The 19,810-nt window shown below is 36.3% G+C and overlaps 1 protein-coding gene across 8 annotated transcripts in view; it reads left to right on the top strand.

Annotated features, from left to right (window-relative positions):
• The window catches only part of MTMR3 (myotubularin related protein 3), a 134,407-nt gene that overhangs the window by 71,091 nt on the left and 43,506 nt on the right, over positions 1-19,810 (top strand). For 7 of the 8 annotated variants that reach the window (XM_057744069.1, XM_057744065.1, XM_057744066.1 and 4 more), the window contains exons 2-4: positions 183-235; positions 9,657-9,742; positions 18,874-18,963. In XM_057744069.1, the coding sequence (XP_057600052.1) occupies positions 18,950-18,963 (14 nt within the window). In that variant the 5' untranslated portion in view covers positions 183-235; positions 9,657-9,742; positions 18,874-18,949. The remainder of the gene's footprint in view (positions 1-182; positions 236-9,656; positions 9,743-18,873; positions 18,964-19,810) is intronic. The other variant, XM_057744070.1, reaches the window with a different exon arrangement.

Raw genomic sequence — 19,810 nt, 5'->3', positions numbered from 1 at the left:
TGCACAACTAAAAATTCTAAAACCTGTGGTTGACTAAATAGTTCACATTGTAACAATTTAAAAAATAATGTATTGTCATGGCATTCCAGCTTGTAGAGAGAAGTCTTGTGGGGAGATCTAAGTGGCTTTACTTGATACTTAGGATATTTGTCATTGTAAAACTACTGGTTTTTCTTTTGCAGATTTTCTTGTGAAACTTTGCAGTAGAAAAAATTCTTGGGACAAACTTCATTTGGTAAGTTGGTCCCCGTCCCCTCATCCCCCCCAGCCCCCCGCCTCCGCCGTTTTGAGGCAGCAAAAGGTAATTTACAGATTAATTTGGGGGGCCTGTTGGTGGACATAATAATTTAGGTGAATTTTTTTTTTTATTGGTCTTTTTTTTTATTATTATTTTTTTGGGGGTACACCAGGTTCAACCATCTGTTTTTATACACATATCCCCGTATTCCCTCCCTTCCTTGACTCCCCCCCCTCCTCAAGTCCCCCCCACCCTCCCTTAGGTGAATTCTTTTATGTTCATTTTAATGTTAAATCTCAAAATTTGGTGTCGCGTGCCTCCCCCCCCCCCCCATTAAGACTCAAGCTAGATTACTTTTCCCATATATAATTGTGCCGTAGTATAATATACTGTGCCTAGAAACTTGTTTTTAAGTTGAGATTAAATGAGCTGTAGCCCTAATCTTTTGTTTAAAATAGTTCTTAACGTGATATTCTTTTAAATTGATGCTTGATTCTTATTTTGAGTTTTCTTAAATTGTTAAATCTGTGTGAAAATCAAGGCCTCATTACTAGACTTAGTGGTACTGATGTGATGTTCAACTAGAAAATGACTTCTAAAAGATTTCTTAGTCCTGTCCCCAGTGTGGATGTTAATCCCTGTCCTGTCCTTCTTTTCATAGACTTTTGTGGATCTGTTATTACCCAAGTCTTTTTTTTTTTTTTTTAAGCTCTTTATTGGACTATAATTGCTTTACACTCTTGTACCAGTTTTTGACCTAAGTCTTTATTAACTGTCTCTTTTTTCTGTCATCTGTTTAATGTAGGAAATTATTATCTAAATTTATTGAAAAGAGAAGTTACTGTTTTGGTTTTAAGTTTCTAGATCCAAATTATTCCCTTGTTCCAGAATCTTTAGCTTGGCATTGCCTCCAGATTAAGGATCAAGCTCCTTAGCATGGCCTTTTAGGCTCTCTGTAAGTATGCTTTAAACACATCTCCTGCAACTAGTTGCTCATTTCCTCCATACATCTAGAACATCTTTAGCTGTAGCCACCCTGGCCTACTTACTGTCCCTCAAATACTATCCAATATTTTGCCTTTTTTTTCTTCCTTTTGGTCTTATTCTTTGCTTGTGCTGTACCTGTTCCCCCTTTGTCTCAAGATCTGGCTGGTTCAGCCATCAAAAGTGAGAGTGTTTCACAAAGCCTTACTTGAGTGCCCAGTTCAGAATTCATTGCTCTGTCTTTTGCATCCCCATGGAATTATATCTCTGCATCTCTTATCACACTCTGCCTTATTAATTGTTTGTCACCTCACAGGATTGTGAACATCTTGAAGGCAAGAACTATCTTCATGTTTGAATTTTCTAATCACACAAATGTTCCCTGAGTCCTGCCAGTGTCTTCTCAGTATAATTTCAATTAGGATTTTTGCTTTTGTTGTGTGTGTGTGTGTTTTTTTTTAATAAATTTATTTATTTTATTTATTGGCTGTGTTGGGTCTTCATTGCTGCACACAGGCTTTCTCTAGTTGCTGAGAGTGGGGGCTCCTCTCATTGTGGTGCTCAGGCTCCTCATTGTAATAGCTTCTCTTGTTGTGGAGCACAGGCTCTAGGCGCGTGGGCTTCAATAGTTGCAGCACATGAGCTCAGTAGTTGTGGCTCACGGGCTCTAGAGCACAGGCTCAATAGTTGTGGCGCACGGGGCTTAGTTGCTCCGTGGCATGTGGAATCTTCCCAGGGCAGGGCTCGAACCTGTGTCCCCTGCAGTGGCAGGCGGATTCTTTACCCCTGCGCCACCTAGGAAGTCCCGTTGTGTGTGTTTGATTAAGAATAAGGGAGAAGAATTAGGTTCTGTGGTTCTAGTAGAGATTAGCTATCATCTTGTTGGTTCAAGGTACTGTTTTTTTTTTTCCTTTCTATATAGGGAAGGATTTTTATAGTACATATAACCTGTGTCCTTGTAGTCCAAGTTGCACAGTATTTCACTTGTCTGAGTTATTGTTTGCAAGGTGTGAGTTTTAGTTATTGAGTAAGGAATTAAGTTATTTCTTGTTAACAGGTGCCTGAAAGATGAGATTCCATGTTAAATAGGAAGATAAATGTCTTACTTTGGTAAAGATTTCTCAGAAGTCACATTCATGGAGTGGTGCTGATGATGGAGACCAGCGAATCCTGCAGATCCCAACTGTCAAATTCTCATACATACATTAAGAAAAGAGAAATCATTTGACTTTGCTTCAAATAAGAATTTTACCCTTCATTTGGCCTAGTGGGGTGCGTATTAGACCTTTAGAGAGGAAATGTAATCCTAATGTATTACTTGACTCTTCAGTGTTTAATCTTTACATTGTAATAATATAGATATTTACTGATTTTTAACTTTAGAATCATTACTAACTTTAGAGAAGACATCTAAGACTTATATTTGCAAAACAATGAAGTGTTACATTATCTGAAGAAACATGGTCTAGGTTTGGAGGGAAAGATGTTAGATTATTAAATTAATTTTGATACCAGGAAACATTCTGTTGGAATTAATATAATATGGGTTTCAAAGTAAAAGACTAAAGAGAGGTGACAGCTAGATCCAATGTGATCCTAGACTGGATTCTTTTATAGAGGGGAAAAAAAATCTCTAAAGGGTGTAATTGGTTGACCAAATTGGAATATAAAAAGTAGATTAAAGTACTATATCAATGTTAAATTTCCTGAATTTGAAAACTAGTTCTGTGATTATAGAAGAGATTATTTTTGTTCTTATAAAGTATATATTGAAGTAGTAAGGGGTAAAGAAGTAGCATGACTTGTCTTAAAGTTTCCAAAGGTCATAGAATTTAGTGAATGGCACACTCAGGACTCCTGTTTCTTCTGTCCTCAGAACCATCGCTTTACATCCCTGATTATTTTTATTGATGGCTTTATCTTACACTCTGTCTTTGGTTAAGTGAAAAGCTTTTATGCAATATTATTTTGAATTTCCTTTTAAAAAATGTCTTTGTAGAAAAGTTTATTTTCCTAATTACAAGGGTAAAGTAATTCTAAAAGTATAAAAACAAAGTCCATATTCACACTTTCTTCCTTAGAGGGGTAACCATTGTTAACAGTCATTAAATCATTTTTCTGTACATGTACAAACATGTTTCAGGATTAATACAAATAATGTTTATGTGTATTTTTACTTTAACCTTTCAGATTACAGAACATTAGAACTTCTACCAGGTTGATAACTATGTGTTAGTGAATTATATTTTCATAAATAGAATTAGTATGTGTACTCTTTGGCAGTAATGATCCTCCCGGGCAAGTGTGTGTCTTAAATTTGTTTTTCAGAATCAGGGCTGCAGAAATAGTGACTTGTGCAGAGATATGGGCAAGGATGATTACTGTGGCTATTTTGATTGTAGTAGAAAAATGAAAATAACCTAAATGTCCCAGTAATTGATGAATTTTTAGGTTATGGTGTATTGGAATATAATGGAATACTGAACTGCCATGTGAAAGTATGTACTGATATAGGAAGGATTTGATACATTGAGGGAAAAGGTGCAGAATAATGAATACAGTATGATCCTCCCCCATCATTTTTGGGGATAGATTATGTACGTCTTTGTATATGAATGAAGAAGTGTCCTGGATAGAATTATAAAATATTAACAGTGGTTGTAATTCCATGTAGTCAAAGTAAAGGGAACTTCTACTTATTTACTTAAAAAAAATAACAGATTTGAGATATAATTCATATATTATGCTATACCTTAGACCCATTAATGTATATAATTCAATGGCTCAGTATACTCATTGTGTTGTGCAACCATCACTGCAGTCAATTTTACAACATTTTATCACTTCAAAAAGAAACTCTCCATACTCTTTACCTATCATCCCCCTTTTACCTTCCACCTCCCACAGCTCTAAGCAACTGTTAATCCACTTCCTGTCTCTATTGATTTCCCTGTCCATTTCATAGAAATGGAATCATATGCTCTGTGGTCTTTTGTGACTGACTTCTTTTACTTGGTATATTGTATTTGAGGTTCATCCATATTGAAGCATGTATCAGTACTTCATCCCTTTTAATTGGCTGATTAATATTCCATTTTGGGATATATCGCATTTTGTTTATCCACTCATCCATCGGTGGACATTTGGGTTGTTTCTGTCTTTCGACTCTTTTGAATAATGCTGCTATAAACATGTGTAAACAAGTTTTTCAGTGGATATGTTTTTGTCTCAGACAAAATTCCACTCTCTTTAGGAGTGGAATTGCTGGGTCAGGTGGTAGCTCTATGTTTAATCATTTGAAGAACTGCTAAGCTGTTTTCCAAGGAGGCTGCACCATTTTACACTCCCACAAGCAGTATCTGAGGGTTCTTGCTTACTTTTTACACCTGTATTTTAAATTTTCTTAGAAGAAGCATGCATTACTATTACAACTAAAAAATTAAGAAATGTTAAACTACTTCTCTTAGACTAACAGTAGTGACTCAATTTCTTCCTTTTGTGGTGATAGTTTACCATTCTGGGACCCAAGTTTTGCAAGTCAGTTGTTGACTATTTAAGGATTGGCTGTATCTGCTCTTTGTAGTATTAGTATTATAAGGACCTCCAGCAGCTTCCTGATTCGTATTGGTTGCACAGTTACCCACGGTCTTGCCTTTTCTTATGAGCTTGGAATTCCTAGTTACCTTTCCTCAGATGCTTAAAGCAGCACCTCTTACTTTGAACTATTTTATCTGTTTTCTTCTTTCTCCTCTTGGACCATAAATTCTTTAATCTTCCGTAGGCCCCCACATCTAGGCCTTTACCTATTACTGTCAGTTATACTCGAAATAACATATCCCTATGCTTTTATTCCATCTATACTGCCTAAATTCTAAATCAAGCCACCATTTTCCTTCCTGTAATTATTTTCTGATTCTCTTTATTCTTTTTGTCTCTAATCCATTCACCACATAGTAGTCAGAATTATTTTAAAATCAAATCATATCACTTTGCTGTTTAAAATCTGTCAGTGAATTTTTGACACTTGGAATATAATCTGTTGCACTTGGAATATAATTTATACTCCTTATTATCTACACTATTCTTTTGTACATTTCTTCACCTTCAGGTTGGGCCACTCTTCTTCTTTCTGACTTGGTACATTTTGGCTATCTGGCTTCCTCCTTTTAATCCTTCAGAAAAGCCAAAGTCTTTCCCTTGTCAGGAGCACATGCTGTTCTCTGTAGCAGAAACTGGCCTTACTGCACAGAGAAGCCGTTTTTGACCATCTTCTCTGAAGTAGGATTCCCATACCCCCACCCTTTCGGTCTCTTGTCTCAGCATCCTGTTTGTTTCCTTCATCACATTGAGCACAATTAGTAATTATAATTATTTGCTTCTGTCTTCCACGGTGGAATATGAGCTCCTTAGTGCAGGAACCAGCACAGTGTCATAGTGTTTGACACATAGTTAGTTCTCAGGTAATTGTTGATTGACTGAAGTGCAGCACACCATTTTACAGTCTTTATTTGGTGTAGAAATGGAAGACATCAGGGACTTCCCTGGTGGTCCATTGGCTAAGACTCTGTGCTCCCAATGCAGGGGGCCTAGATTTGGTCTCTGGTGGGGAGCTAAGATCCCACATGCCTCATGGCCAAAAAACCAAAACATAAAACAGAAGCAATATTGTAACAGATTCAATAGAGACTTTAAGAATGGTCCACATCCAAAAGAAAAGAAAAAAAAAGAAAACTTTATGTGAAAATTTCAAATGTATAAAAAGTATAGAAAATAGGTTAATCTCCATTTATTTGTCTCTTTGGGCTTCAAAAGCTATCAACTCATGGGTCCATCCAGTTTCGTAGATATGTACTCCTATTCATTCTACCTGTTCCACGATATATCACTTCTTGTGTACAATTCATGTGTATAGTACAATATACAATTCATGTGTACAATTGTATATCTAAAACTTTTGAAAAGCCATAATCACAAAAACCTCCTAACCACTGTAACATTGTCAGTTATACAGAAAATTAATAATTACTTAATATCAAATATTATATGGGCAGATTTCCCTAAATGTCTCAAATTATTCTCATTCTTTGAATTAGGATCCCAGCAAGGTCCATATATTGCAGTTGGTTGACATGTCACTTAAATCTCTTTTTTAGTGTATGAGTTTCCCTTTAATCTCTCTTTTGTCTTGCAGTTTAGAGTTTTTTTTTTTCCCTCAGTATTTTTATAGTTTTCTCTAGACTAGATCATTATGTGCATCCTATATTTCATTAGCAGTTGTAAAATGGTGATACTTATTTCTGTCTTTCCTTCTTTGTGTATTAGGTGAAATACTACCCCCATCAGCTACTTGGTTGTACAGAGGTTCCGTTTATATAGGAAAAGCAGGATAAATACGAATTCTTTGCCTTTATTTACTAGTTTCAAAAAATAAGTTGCTTACTTAGCATCCTCCAGTGGTGACCAATGAGAGAGAGAGAGAAATATTATGAACTCATAATCAAACATATTGAAACTCAATACATAGAGCTTATTATTTTTGCTCAAATTATTCCATTTTTCACCAGTGATTCTGTTTAGGTTGTCTCCTGAGTCCTTTTGACATACCCTTAGTAGTCGCCACTGGTTTCCTTGCTTTCCAATTTAATAAGTTCCAGGATCAGCTTATATATTTTCTGTCCTAGACCTGTAATTGGCTATTTCTCAGGAGCCTTGGCTCCTTTTGAAGCAAGAATTAGTATTTAGAGACCATGAGCTAGATGCTTAGAATGCTCATTGCTGCTAGGTCGGTTCCATAACTTTTTTGCAGTAAGATTGTTTTTAGTATTTCATGAAGAGTTTGATTATATTCTTACTCCTCACCTATATATCGCATAAAACTTACCTTTAAAAGCATACAATTCAGGAGTTTTTAGTATGTTGTGCTAAACCACTACTAATCTGCTTTCTGTCTCTACATAGATTTAAAATTTTGGACATTTCATGTAAGTGAAATTGTACAATGTGGTGTTTTGTGCCTGGCTTCTTTTAATTAGTGTGATGTTTCCAGAGTTCATCCATATTGTATCATGTGTCAGTATTTTAGTCTTTTTTTTATTGCTGGATAATATTCCATTGTGTGGATATACCACATTTTATTCATTCATTATTTGATGGACATTTGGGTTGTTTCTGCTTCTTGGCTGTTATGAAGAATGCTGCTGTGAACATTAATATACAAATTTTTGTGTGGATATGTTTTCATTTCTCTTGGGTATATATCCAGGAGAGTTAATGACTTATATGGTGACTTTTAAGGGAACTGATAAATAGTTTTCACAGCAGTTGTACCATTTTACATTCCCACCGGCAATGTATGAAGGTTTCAAGTTGTCCATATTCCACTATATTTGATATTAATATCTTTATCACTGGAGTTGCACTTTATCTGTTTTGCAAAACATCAAATCCAATTATACATGAGTTATTTAAAATGTAGCAGTTTGAATATGTATATGATACTGTCATTAGACATTTAATTCTAAAACACAAATGTATTTTGCACATTAGGACAGTTTTTTAAAAAAATTCATCCAGTAGGTATTTCTTATTAAAGTGATCTTTTAAAAGATTTTTTTCTAACAAGTTCATACCCTCAGGAATAATTTCTTTGCCTTTCCTCCTTTCCTTGTTAATTAATTCCAACAGGTGGCCTCTTTACATACCCTTGCCACCTCATCTAAAACAGCATTTCTCTGTTACTCCTTATCCCTAAACCCTGTTTTATTTTCTTTGTAACACTTACCAGCTACCTGACTGTCTATTTAAATCTGTTTATTTGTTTCTAGTGGGGAAGGCAGGCAGTAAAATTAAGCTCCATGACTTTTTGGATACAGTTGTCTCTCCCAGATCTAGAGTAGTGCCTCGGATATAGCAGGTATTGAATAAATATTTATTGATATGAATGAATAAACGAGATAATTTTATGCTAACCTGTGTTCTTGAGCTAGGTTATATCACAAAGACTTAGGTTTGGATAATGATAAAAATGATGACTCTGACTTGCTTTGTTACTAAACCACTTGGTTCTTCCTCATCCTTCTAGCCTCTGAACAGTGGAGTACCCTCAAACCACCACTTGGTCATCTTAGCTTCTCCATCTGTGCTTGCTCCTGAATTTTACTAGCTTACTACCATCCACACATTGATGGCTCCCACATTTATGTTAGTATCTCTAGTTTCCATATTCTTCATCTCCAGGCTGGTTTGTTCAACTTTTACTTGATGTCTTTACTTGATATCTGATAGGCATCTCAAATATACCGTGCCTAAAACGGAATCTTTGATTCCCTGTTCCCCCTCCTGTACCTCTTCACAGAGTGGGGAATCCATTTTTCTTAAGGTTTTCTCTTATCAGCAAATGGGAAGTCCTTGCTTCTAGATGCTGAGGCTAAAAAGTTTGACTTCTTTTATTTAATTAATTAGCTCACATCCTGTGGTAATTTTGAAATATATCTAGAATCTAGCAGTGTCCTACCATTTCCATCGCTACTATCTTGTGTTGGTTATTTCCTTCTGATGGTCTTCCTGTTTCCTCCTGTACCCCCTCAGCTCCCCCAACAACCTAGTCTGTTCCTACCCTACAGCCAGAGCTGTCCTTTAAGCACCTCATGTCACTCCTCTCTTCATAACTGCACAAGGCTCCACATGTTCTGGGCCCTGCTGCTTCTTCACTGTCCTCTGTTCCCTCACTCTCACTGCTCATGAAGAGTTTACTTTGAGTATTGAATCCCAGACTGCCGAAAATATCCTGTATTCATGGAAATTTAGTGAAATAGAAATGCTGGCTTTGCATGAAATGTATTTTTTATTTAAAAAAAGCTGCTTTTTAAAGATGGTAGTGTTCTTACTAGGCTGTCTGAGTTTCTTGTTAGGTATTCCTCCCCCACCCTTCTGGTTGTTTCTGAAAACCAGGTAAAGGTATTAGCACAGTTTATGTGAGTTTTCAGTGAGCATAGGATATTGGGGCAAAAGGCAGTTTTTTCATATTTTGGTTACTAAGCAAGTTTGGTTCCCACAGATGGGGAGATCCATTCTCGATTTACAGAGAACCACAAAAACATACCGTAATATTATGAGTATTGTTTTTGCATTTGCAGGTCGGTTTTAATTATTGCTTTATTATTTTCATCTAAGGTTTATAATGTTATATTATTATCAACATTAAGAACATGAGCCTTTGCTACTTTTTTGCTCAAATAGATTACAACCAGGAGGATTTTCACAAGGGAGTACAGAGTTTGGATTTGACTAGTGGGGTTTGGCTGGGTGAAATTCAGCTTTTCCTTGGCTCACTCTGGTCAGGTCTTTAGGTCCTTGTATATGCAGTTCCTTTAGTTAGGGTATGGCCAAATGGAGGGTGGAACTGCCAATTTTGTCCTTTTTTTTCTTTTTCAAGATCCAGCCATAAAGGAAAGAAAAGCCTTGCCAAGATACTGAAGAAAGGACGAGGATTTCTCCTCCTAATCTGGGCCTCCTGTCATGGTAAGTACAAGAAAACTGGACTTGAACTCTGTCCTGACAATTAAGTAAATACTAGTATGTTCATACTTACCCATTTTTGTTTTTGTGAGAAATCATTTCACGTTTTCCTTCCCAGAACACTCTTATCTATTTTCTTTTGCTGTTTACTTAGTAGTAATAATTTTAGAATATTCTAGTGTCTTAGCGCAGTTTTGCTTCGATTAACTTTGATCCTGTGAGTTATATATTTTTTCGGTCGGGTAGTAAACGGAGTCAAGACTAAAACCCACGTTTCTTGGACTATAGGTTTTTTAATTCCTTTTCTAGGAAGGAAGGTATAGTGAAAAGCTTTTCTGTGTGTGTGTGTGTTGTTGTGTGTAGGAGAATTATATGGTCATTCACATATTCTTTATGAATTTACCTTTCTGGGTAGAAGCAATTCCCTATCTTCCCTGTTCTGTCTCTTTAAGGCATTATTTTTATCCCAAAGGAGATGAAGTAGGTCTGCACACCCCCTGCCTCCGTCTTTGACTAAAATGAGTGTATTTCAGTGACTCGTAGGCCATTTAGGACCCAGTTCAGGCAGAGAAGATGGAGCAATGAGCCAACCACATTTCTGTCAATCCTGAGAATATGTAAACAGTGTGCTTCAAGGCTTAAAAAAGAAATGGTCCTCTGTAATATTGTCTTGCTTCTACCTTGGTGATGTTTTCTAGATCCAAACTCTGTTTCACTCTGGCGCACAAAAGAAGGAATTGAAGAGGCTATGTTAATTTCAAGCTTCATTAGGAACATGGGTGGAAAATGCTTTTCAGAATTAAAAACCAACTAAAACAAAACATAGAAACGAGTTGTATAGAAGTGTCATATTAAAATGAGAAAATTAACTGCTCTCATCTTAAATCTTTGCCAGTTTTTTCTTAGTTTGTGGGCATAACAATTTTCTGATTATATCCTATACTCAAACACTGATGAACTTTTCTTTAGACTATATTTTATTTTATTGGTTTTCATGGTTTTTAAATGAATTGAAAAAGTGTTTGCCTAATATTTTATGGTATGTGTGCCAGTGCTAATGAATAGCAAATGGTGGGCTCATGAAAGCAGCTCTGTTCTGTACAGGGGGTTGTCCTTTATCGTACACCACATGGCTGTGAATCAGGCAGCTGATTCAGCTTATGTTTAGTCAAGTAGTGTTTTTACCATTCTTCTTGGAAAGTCGATGAATGGTTTATCCTAATCCTTGGGGATTAAATGCATTTTTATGTACAAGGGGGAAAATCAGTTCAGAAGCCATACAGGTAACATGAACTGAGACAGTCTTATAAAAAGAGCATTTATTTTATTTAACTGTGAAAAATTACTTTTTTATGCTCTTGTTTTGTTTGCCAAATTCTCAGTTCTCTTATGTTGAAAATCATTCCTTCCATTTTTAGTTTTCCGTAACTACTTTGGTTATTTACATTGATCTGGATTAGCCCCCAGGTGAATGTGCCAGCAAGACAAATTGGTAAATGGCTTCTTTATTTTCTTTTTCTTTATTTTTTTTCTTTCTTGAAGCCTGCTATATTATTTTAATTCTATGCTATTTAGAGGTCAGTAAAAATCTAGTCAGGGAATCACTTAAAGAAATAACCATGTGTAAAATGATCTTGAAGAGAATAAAAGTTTAGGCACCATATATATATATATATTTAAAGCTCTTTATTGGAATATAATTGCTTTACACTGTTGTGCCAGTTTTTGAGGTACACCAAAATGAATCAGCTGTATTTATACGTATGTCCCCATATCCCCTCCCTTCCGCGACTCTCTCCCACCCTCCCTGTCCTAGCCCTCTAAGTCATCACCCATCATCGAGTTTATCTCCCTCTGTTATACAGCAACTTCCCACTAGCTATCTGCTTTACATTTGGTAGTGTATATATGTCAGTGCTACTCTCTTACTCCGTCCCAGCTTCCCCTTTGCCCTGCCCTGCCCTGTGTCCTCAAGTCCGTTCTCTACATCTGCTTCTTTATTCTTGCTCTGTCAGTCAGTTCATCAGTACCATTTTTTTAGATTCCATATATATGAGTTAGCATACGGTATTTGTTTTTCTCTTTCTGGCTTACTTCACTCTCTATGACAGACTCTAAGTCTATCCACCTCACTACAAATAACTCAATTTCATTCTTTTTTATGGCTGAGTAATATTCTATTGTATATATGTGCCACATCTTCTTTATCCATTTATCTGATGATGGGCATTTAGATTGCTTCCATGTCCTGGCTATTGTAAATAGTGCTGCAGTGAACATTGGGGTACCTGTTTCTTTTTGGATTATGGTTTTGTCTGGATATATGCCCAGTAGTGGGATTGCTGGTCATATGTAAGTTCCATTTTTAGGTTTTTAAGGAACCTCCAAACTGTTTTCCATAGTGGCTGTACCAACATACATTCCCACCAACAGTGCAGGAGGGTTCCCTTTTCTCCACACCCTCTCCAGCATTTATTATTTCTAGATTTTGTGATGATGGCCATTCTGACTAGTGTGAGGTGATACCTCATTGTGGCTTTGACTTGCATTTCTCTAATGATTAGTGATGTTGAGCATCTTTGCATGTGTTTGTTAGCTATCTGCGTGTCTTCTTTGGAGAAATGTCTGTTTAGGTCTTCCGCCCATTTGTGGATTGGGTTATTTGCTTTTTTGGTATTAAGCTGCATGAGCTGCTTGTATATTTTGGAGGTGAATCCTTTGTCCTTTGCTTCGTTGGCAAATATTTTCTCCCATTCTGAGGGTTGTCTTCTAGTCTTGTTTATGGTTTCTTTTGCTGTGCAAAAGCTTTTAAGTTTCATGAGGTCCCATTTGTTTATTTTTGATTTTATTTCCATGATTCTAGGAGGTGGGTCAAAAAGAATCTTGCTTTGGTTTATGTCATAACAGTGTTCTGCCTATGTTTTCCTCTAGGAGTTTTATAGTGTCTGGCTTTACATTTAGGTCTTTAATCCATTTGGAGTTTATTTTTGTGTATGGTGTTAAGGATTGCTCTAATTTCATTCTTTTACATGTAGCTGTCCAGTTTTCCCAGCACCACTTATTAAAGAGGCTGTCTTTTTTCCATTGTATATTCTTGCCTCCTTTATCAAAGATAAGCTGCCCATATGTGCGTGGGTTTATCTCTGGGCTCTCTGTTGTGTTCCATTGATCTATATTTCTGTTTTTGTGCCACTACCATACTGTCTTGATCACTGTAGCCTTGTAGTATAGTTTGAAGTCAGGAAGCCTGATCCCACCAACTCTTTCCTTCTCAAGGTTGCTTTGGCTGTTTGGGGTCTTTTGCATTTCTATACAAATCGTAAAATTTCTTGTTCTAGTTCTGTGAAAAATGCTGTTGGTAATTTGATAGGGGTTGCGTTGAATCTGTAAATTGCTTTGGATAGGATAGTCATTTTCACAATGTTGATTCTTCCAGTCCAAGAATATGGTATGTCCCTCCGTCTGTTTCTGTCGTCTTTGATTTCTTTCATCAGTGTCTTATAGTTTTCTGATAGTTTTCTGCATACAGGTCTTTTGCCTCCTTAGCAGGTTTATTCCTAGGTATTTTACTCTTTTTGCTGCAGTGGTGAATGGGAGTGTTTCCTTTAGGCCTTATATACTTAGATGAGTTTAAAAAGTTAATGTGATGTTGAGAAGGCATGTTTACAGTGTACTTTTATGTAGTAATTTTAAAAAGCCCTGTCTCCCATATTTCAGCTTTTCCTGTCTATCCCCTATTGGTTTATGAGAAAATCTTCCTAAATTCAAAGCTTCTCCTATCTTTTCTTTTTAGTTCTGAGTGTAAGTATTCAGTGTTCTTTAATTCAAGAACTAGCTTTTAAGAATGGAAGTAGAATGGGTTAAAAAGAAAAAAAAAAAAGCCACCATTTATAGAAAAAAAGGGTTCCTTTCAAATATGACTGTGTCCCTCATTCCTTCACCCAATCATTGACCCCAGAGGAAATGAGTGGAAAGGAATAAAATGGAACAGATTGACACAAAACTCTTCATCTAACAAGTTATTTTGGTGTTTGTAGGAGTGGAGCCATTCTTTGTACACCCTAGGTAATTATATTTTTGGAGGCTCCAAGTCGCATCATATCAACCTTACTAAAATACACCAACTTCATTAAACTATTATTTATTTATTGCTATAAATAACTGAATATATTTTTATACTTTTGCATTTGAAATTATTTGATTATCAGCTATGATTTCTTGATAGTCATGGTGAATACTTAGCAGTGTCCCTGCCCTAGGACTGCTAAGTGTAATGACAAGTTTTATATTTTTTTGGTAGCATTTCATGAACCATTTATAAAGTCGTTTCAGTTTATTTTTAGAATTTGAAACCACTAATTTCTTTATACATTTTAAATATCAAACTTTTAAAAAGACCTTTAAAAAGCCGTGCCTCAGATAAAACGACCCCTTAGAGGGGTTGGAATGGGCCCAATCAGCTAGAGTAGCAAAGACACTGGTTTTATGGGTGATAGCTGGGTGAGTGAGTGTTATTCAAGTCTCTGTATGGCTCTTCCTTTCGTTACTAGGAGGCTGGTTTTATAGAAAGCCCGACTTCAGATGAAACAGCTTTAATTGGTACAGTCAGTAGTACCACATCCATAGATTAATGGGGGGGAATTCTAGAAGGTTCCAAAGAGCAACACCTGAATGTGCTGTGCAGTAGCAACCATTTACATAGCCTTTACTTTATATTAGGTTTTATAAATAATCTAGAGAAGATTTAAAGTATACTGAAAGATGTACATAGGTGATATGCAAATACCATATACCTGTTTATATAAGGGACTTGAGTATCCATGGGAAGGGTGTGTGTCCTGGAACCAGTCCCTCTCAGATACTGAAGGACGAATGTATTTAGTAGTAGATTATAGTAGAGCAGCAATTCTCAAAGTCTTTGAACTGAGACTTTTACATTCTTGACTATTGAGGACCCCCGAAGAGCTTTTGTTTATGTAGGGTGTGGTGTGTCTGTCTATATTTACTATATTAGAAGTTAAAGCTGAGAAATCGTTAAAATGTTCATAAATTCATTTAAAAATAACAATAACCAATTAAATGTTAACACTTTTTATGAAAAGTAACTTTTCCTTCATCCAACAATAATTAATGTAAAAGAGTGGCATTGTTTTACATTTTTATAATCTTTTTAATGTTTGACTTAATAGATGATAGCTGGATTCTCATACCTACTTCTGCATCCAATTTTTTACAGTATGTTTTTTGAAATAAATGTAAATCTAGCCTCACACAGGTGGTTAGAAAAAGGAAAAGTATTTTAATATTTTCCAGGTAGTTGTGAATATTCTTCTGTTATACTACATCAAAACTTCACAAGTATCAGTTCTTTGAAGGTTAGTTGCAGTGTGGGATCTGAAGCCATATCAGTGAACTTTTTATAGTACGTTAAAACCATCTGTCTTGCACTTTATTTATTTATTTTTTAATTTTTTGTCTTGCACTTTAAATGAATCTTTTATCCATGCATGATTTTGTAACATCATGAATAGGTCATTTTGAAGATAATGAGTAATGAGAAAATAGTGAGTAATGCAGATCTTCCAAATGTAGACATATTTTGAGATAAAATTTCACTTAAAAATCACAGTTGGTAGAATCACCACTGATGACATCAGAAAAGTATTTACTGATGGTACCGGAAGCTGTAAAGTTCATGGTGGGCAGATGATAGGCTTTCCAAAAATTCTAATTTTCTCATAAAAGCTTTATTATTGGCAACTGATGTTGTTTGGAGAAAAGATCTGCCAAATACTGTAGTCTGCATTACCATAGTTTTGGTCATTTGTTTTCAATTGGAAATGGTACTTAATGAAAAAAGTCCCTAGTTCAGCTTGTAACTGAAACAGTTGCACAAGTACTTTACCTTGGGACAACCATAGTACTTCAGTGGGCAGCAAACGGGTTTCATGTGTATTTCCTCTCTTAAAAAAAAAAGACTTAAGGGTCAAAATTTAATAAAATTTATCATTTTTCCCTGCTTTATCAGAAACATTCAGAGTGCCACTGCCCTGATTGTACTAAGGTGCCAGCAGTTTTACCCACCAGGTCTCTTTGTGCTGTTTGTACAAATGTCAATACAGTGAAAAAAGGCAAATAATGTCTTAGTATTATTGTGACTGTGGTTTTGACCTCATAGAGGCCCTGAGAGGGTCTCAGAATCTGCAGATCACATTTTGAGAACCACGCTATTAGAGTATTAGGGTTTTATGATTAAGATTGCTATTGGTAAAGCAATTTACAGATTCAATGCAATCCCGATCAAATCACCAATGGCATTTTTCACAGAACTAGAGCAAGAAATCTTATGATTTGTATGGAAACGCAAAAGACCCCGAATAGCCAAAGCAATCTTGAGAAGGAAAAATGGAGTTGGTGGAATCAGGCTTCCTGACTTCAAACTATACTACAAGGCCATAGTGATCAAGACAGTATGGTACTGGCACAAAAATAGAAAGGAAGATCAATGGAATAGAATAGAGAACTCAGAAGTAAGCCCAAACACATACGGGCACCTTATCTTTGACAAAGGAGGCATGAATATACAATGGAAAAAAGACAGCCTCTTCAATAAGTGGTGCTGGGAAAACTGGACAGCTACATGTAAAAGAATGAAATTAGAACACTCCTTAACACCATACACAAAAATAAACTCCAAATGGATTAAAGACCTACATGTAAGGCCAGACACTATAAAACTCCTAGAGGAAAACATAGGCAGAACACTCTATGACATCCATCAAAGCAAGATCCTTTTTGACCCACCTCCTAGAATCATGGAAATAAAATCAAGAATAAACAAATGGGACCTCATGAAACTTGAAAGCTTTTGCACAGCAAAAGAAACCATAAACAAGACTAGAAGACAACCCTCAGAATGGGAAAAAATAGTGGCCTGTGAAACAACGGGCAAAGGATTAACCTCCAAAATATACAAGCAGCTCATGCAGCTTAATACCAAAAAAGCAAATAACCCAATCCACAAATGGGCGGAAGACCTAAATAGACATTTCTCCAAAGAAGACATACAGATGGCCAACAAACACATGAAAAGATGCTCAACATCACTCATCATCAGAGAAATGCAAGTCAAAGCCACAGTGAGGTATCACCTCACACTGATCAGAACGGCCATCATCACAAAATCTGGAAACAACAAATGTTGGAGAGGGTGTGGAGAGGGTGTGCACTGTTGGTGGGATTGTAAGTTGGTACAGCCCCTATGGAAAACAATTTGGAGGTTCCTTAAAAAACTACACATAGAACTACCATATGATCCAGTCATCCCACTCCTGGGCATATACCCAAAGAAAACCATAATCCCAAAAGAAACATGTACCATAATGTTTATTGCAGCACTATTTACAATAGCCAGGACATGAAAGCAACCGAAATGCCCATCAACAAATGAATAGATAAAGAAGATGTGGCATATATATACAATGGAATATTACTCAGCTATAAAAAGGGATGAGATGGAGCTATATGTAATGAGGTGGCTAGACCTAGAGTCTGTCATACAGAGTGAAGTAAGTCAGAAAGAGAAAGACAAATACCGTATGCTAACTCACATATATGGAATCTAAAGATGGTACTGATGAACTCAGTGACAAGAGTGGGGACGCGGATGCGGAGAATGGACTGGAGAGCTCGAGGTTTGGGAGGGGGCGGGGGGTGGGGGGGGCTGGGGCGAAGTGGGAGAGTGGCTCGGACTTGTATGTACTACCAACTGTAAAATAGATAGTCAGTGGGAAGTTGTTATATAACAAAGGGTGTTCAACTCGAGGATGGAAGATGCCTTAGAGGACTGGGAGGAGGAGGGTGGGGGGGACTCGAGGGAGGGTGGGGGAGGGAGTTGAGGGAGGGAGGGAATATGGGGATATGTGTATAAAAACAGATGATTGAACTTGGTGTACCCCCCAAAAAAATAATAAATAAATTAAAAAAAAAAAGCAATGGCACAAAAAAATAAAATAAAATATTTAACAGCAGTCAGAAAGTATCCTGATGAACCCAGCTGTGGCAGGCATTAACTCCTCAGATTCTTACTTTCAAGCATATCTGGTGTCTTAAGAAAGGGGGAAAAAAGAAAGATTGCTGTTGGTAAAACCTTAAGTATTGTTTGTTTATAGGTAGGATTTTTTTCTTTGAGATTAAAGAATTGTTGGAATTGTGATAAGTAGCATGTGTGGAAATGTCCACTAACTAGTGGTTATAATTCTTAGTGCTGTCAGGTTTTGCTCATATAAAATTTGCTATGTAAACAGATTCCATCATAATTTATAGTCAGACTTGCCAATAGATTGTTCCGCCCCGCCCCCCACGGTCTTCCTATACTGTAAAAATTCATAATGTAAAAGACTAATTTTTAATATAAATTATAATTAGTTCATCCAGGTGCCATTTAAGTTACAATTTATTACTGCTTCTTTGAAATTGCCTTAATAGAAATAAATCTAATTTGTAATGTAAAGCAGATTAAGCTGGGGTAGTGGTTCACACTTGTTTTCAGTTTGAGAATTCAGTTCTTAAGTGTACAGTAAAAAGAAAAAAACTTTCTATTATGGAAAATTCACATATAACCAAAGTAGACACAGTGGTATAGTGAACTCTCACTTAGAAGTTTCACGAATTATCCCTCGTGGGCAGTTCTGTTTCATTTATGCCCCATTCACTTCCCTTGTTACCCTTCCCCCTCCAGTTATTTTGAAGCAGATTCCAGACATCAGTCACATCATTTCATTGTTAAATAATTCAGAATGTATCTTACAAAAATAAGAATTAAAGGTTATAACTTAAGAGAAAAAAGCCATTATATCTTGGTTTCTCTTAAAAGTAATATACTAACAACTTATTAGTGCTTAATAGAAATGTTCGTAACTTTTTTTAAAAAATAAATTGGTGTGTTCTTTGTCTAGAGGTGCCTAATGTATTAGATGAAACACTTTTGGGGGTGAATGTTTTTTCCTTGAGCTTTTCTGCCAGTTTACCTTGGTCACTGGACTCTCATTGTGATTATGCTACTAGACATTGCAGAAAAATCAATATGGATGAGTTGGAGCTTTGAAATTACTTAAACATTTGGTTTTTTCCAGGATGAAGAGACTCGACACAGCCTTGAGTGCATCCAGGCCAATCAAATCTTTCCCAGGAAGCAGCTGATCCGGGAGGATGAGAATCTTCAGGTAATTTTAGACCACTTTTGATTGTGAAATAAGTATTAAGCATCATAGTAACAGTGAAGCAGAGCTAATGGATTAAAGTAATGTATTGGGTTTGCCAAAAAGTGCCTTCGGTTTTTAAGTAAAAATAAAAGACACATTTTTCATGTTCACCCACAACTTTATTGAGCAATGTATTCACCCTTTTGTTCCACTACCTTCTGCCATTTTTCAGGCAACTTCATAATTCCATCTTCCCAAAACTTTTTATCTTTTTGAGCAAAGAACTATTCCAGGTGCCTTAAACAGTCTTGCAGGGAATTGAAATTTTTTCCATTAAGAGAATTTTGTAAAGACCTGCATAAATGGAAATCCGAAGGTGAATGTCTGGTGAATACGTCGGATGAATCAGAGCTTCCCTGCCAAGCTGTGGCAGTTTTTGCCTGGTCATCAAAGAAATGTGCAGTCTTGCACTATCCTGATGAAAGAGTATGCATTTTCTGTTGACTAATTCTGCATGCTTTTCGTCAAGTGCTGCTTTCAGTTGGTCTAATTGGGAGCAGTACTTGTTGGAATTAATAGTTTGGTTTTCCGGAAGGAGCTCATAATAGAGGACTCCCTTCCAGTCCTACCATATACACAACATCCCCTTCTTTGGATGAAGACCGGCCTTTGGTGTGGTTGGTGATGGTTCATTTTGCTTGCCCGGTGATCTCTTCTGTTCCACATTATTGTAAATATCCATTTTTCATTGCTTATCTTAATTTTTAAAAAAAACAGCATTTTCATTATGTTTTAGTAGAGAATGGCATGCAGAAATATGGTCAAGGAGGTTTTTTCTGCTTAATTTATGTGGAACGCAAACATCAAA

The sequence above is a fragment of the Hippopotamus amphibius genome, chromosome 8 (genome assembly GCF_030028045.1).
Source record: "Hippopotamus amphibius kiboko isolate mHipAmp2 chromosome 8, mHipAmp2.hap2, whole genome shotgun sequence".
Lineage (NCBI taxonomy): Eukaryota > Metazoa > Chordata > Mammalia > Artiodactyla > Hippopotamidae > Hippopotamus > Hippopotamus amphibius.
This window is presented reverse-complemented; position numbering and strand designations above follow the sequence as displayed.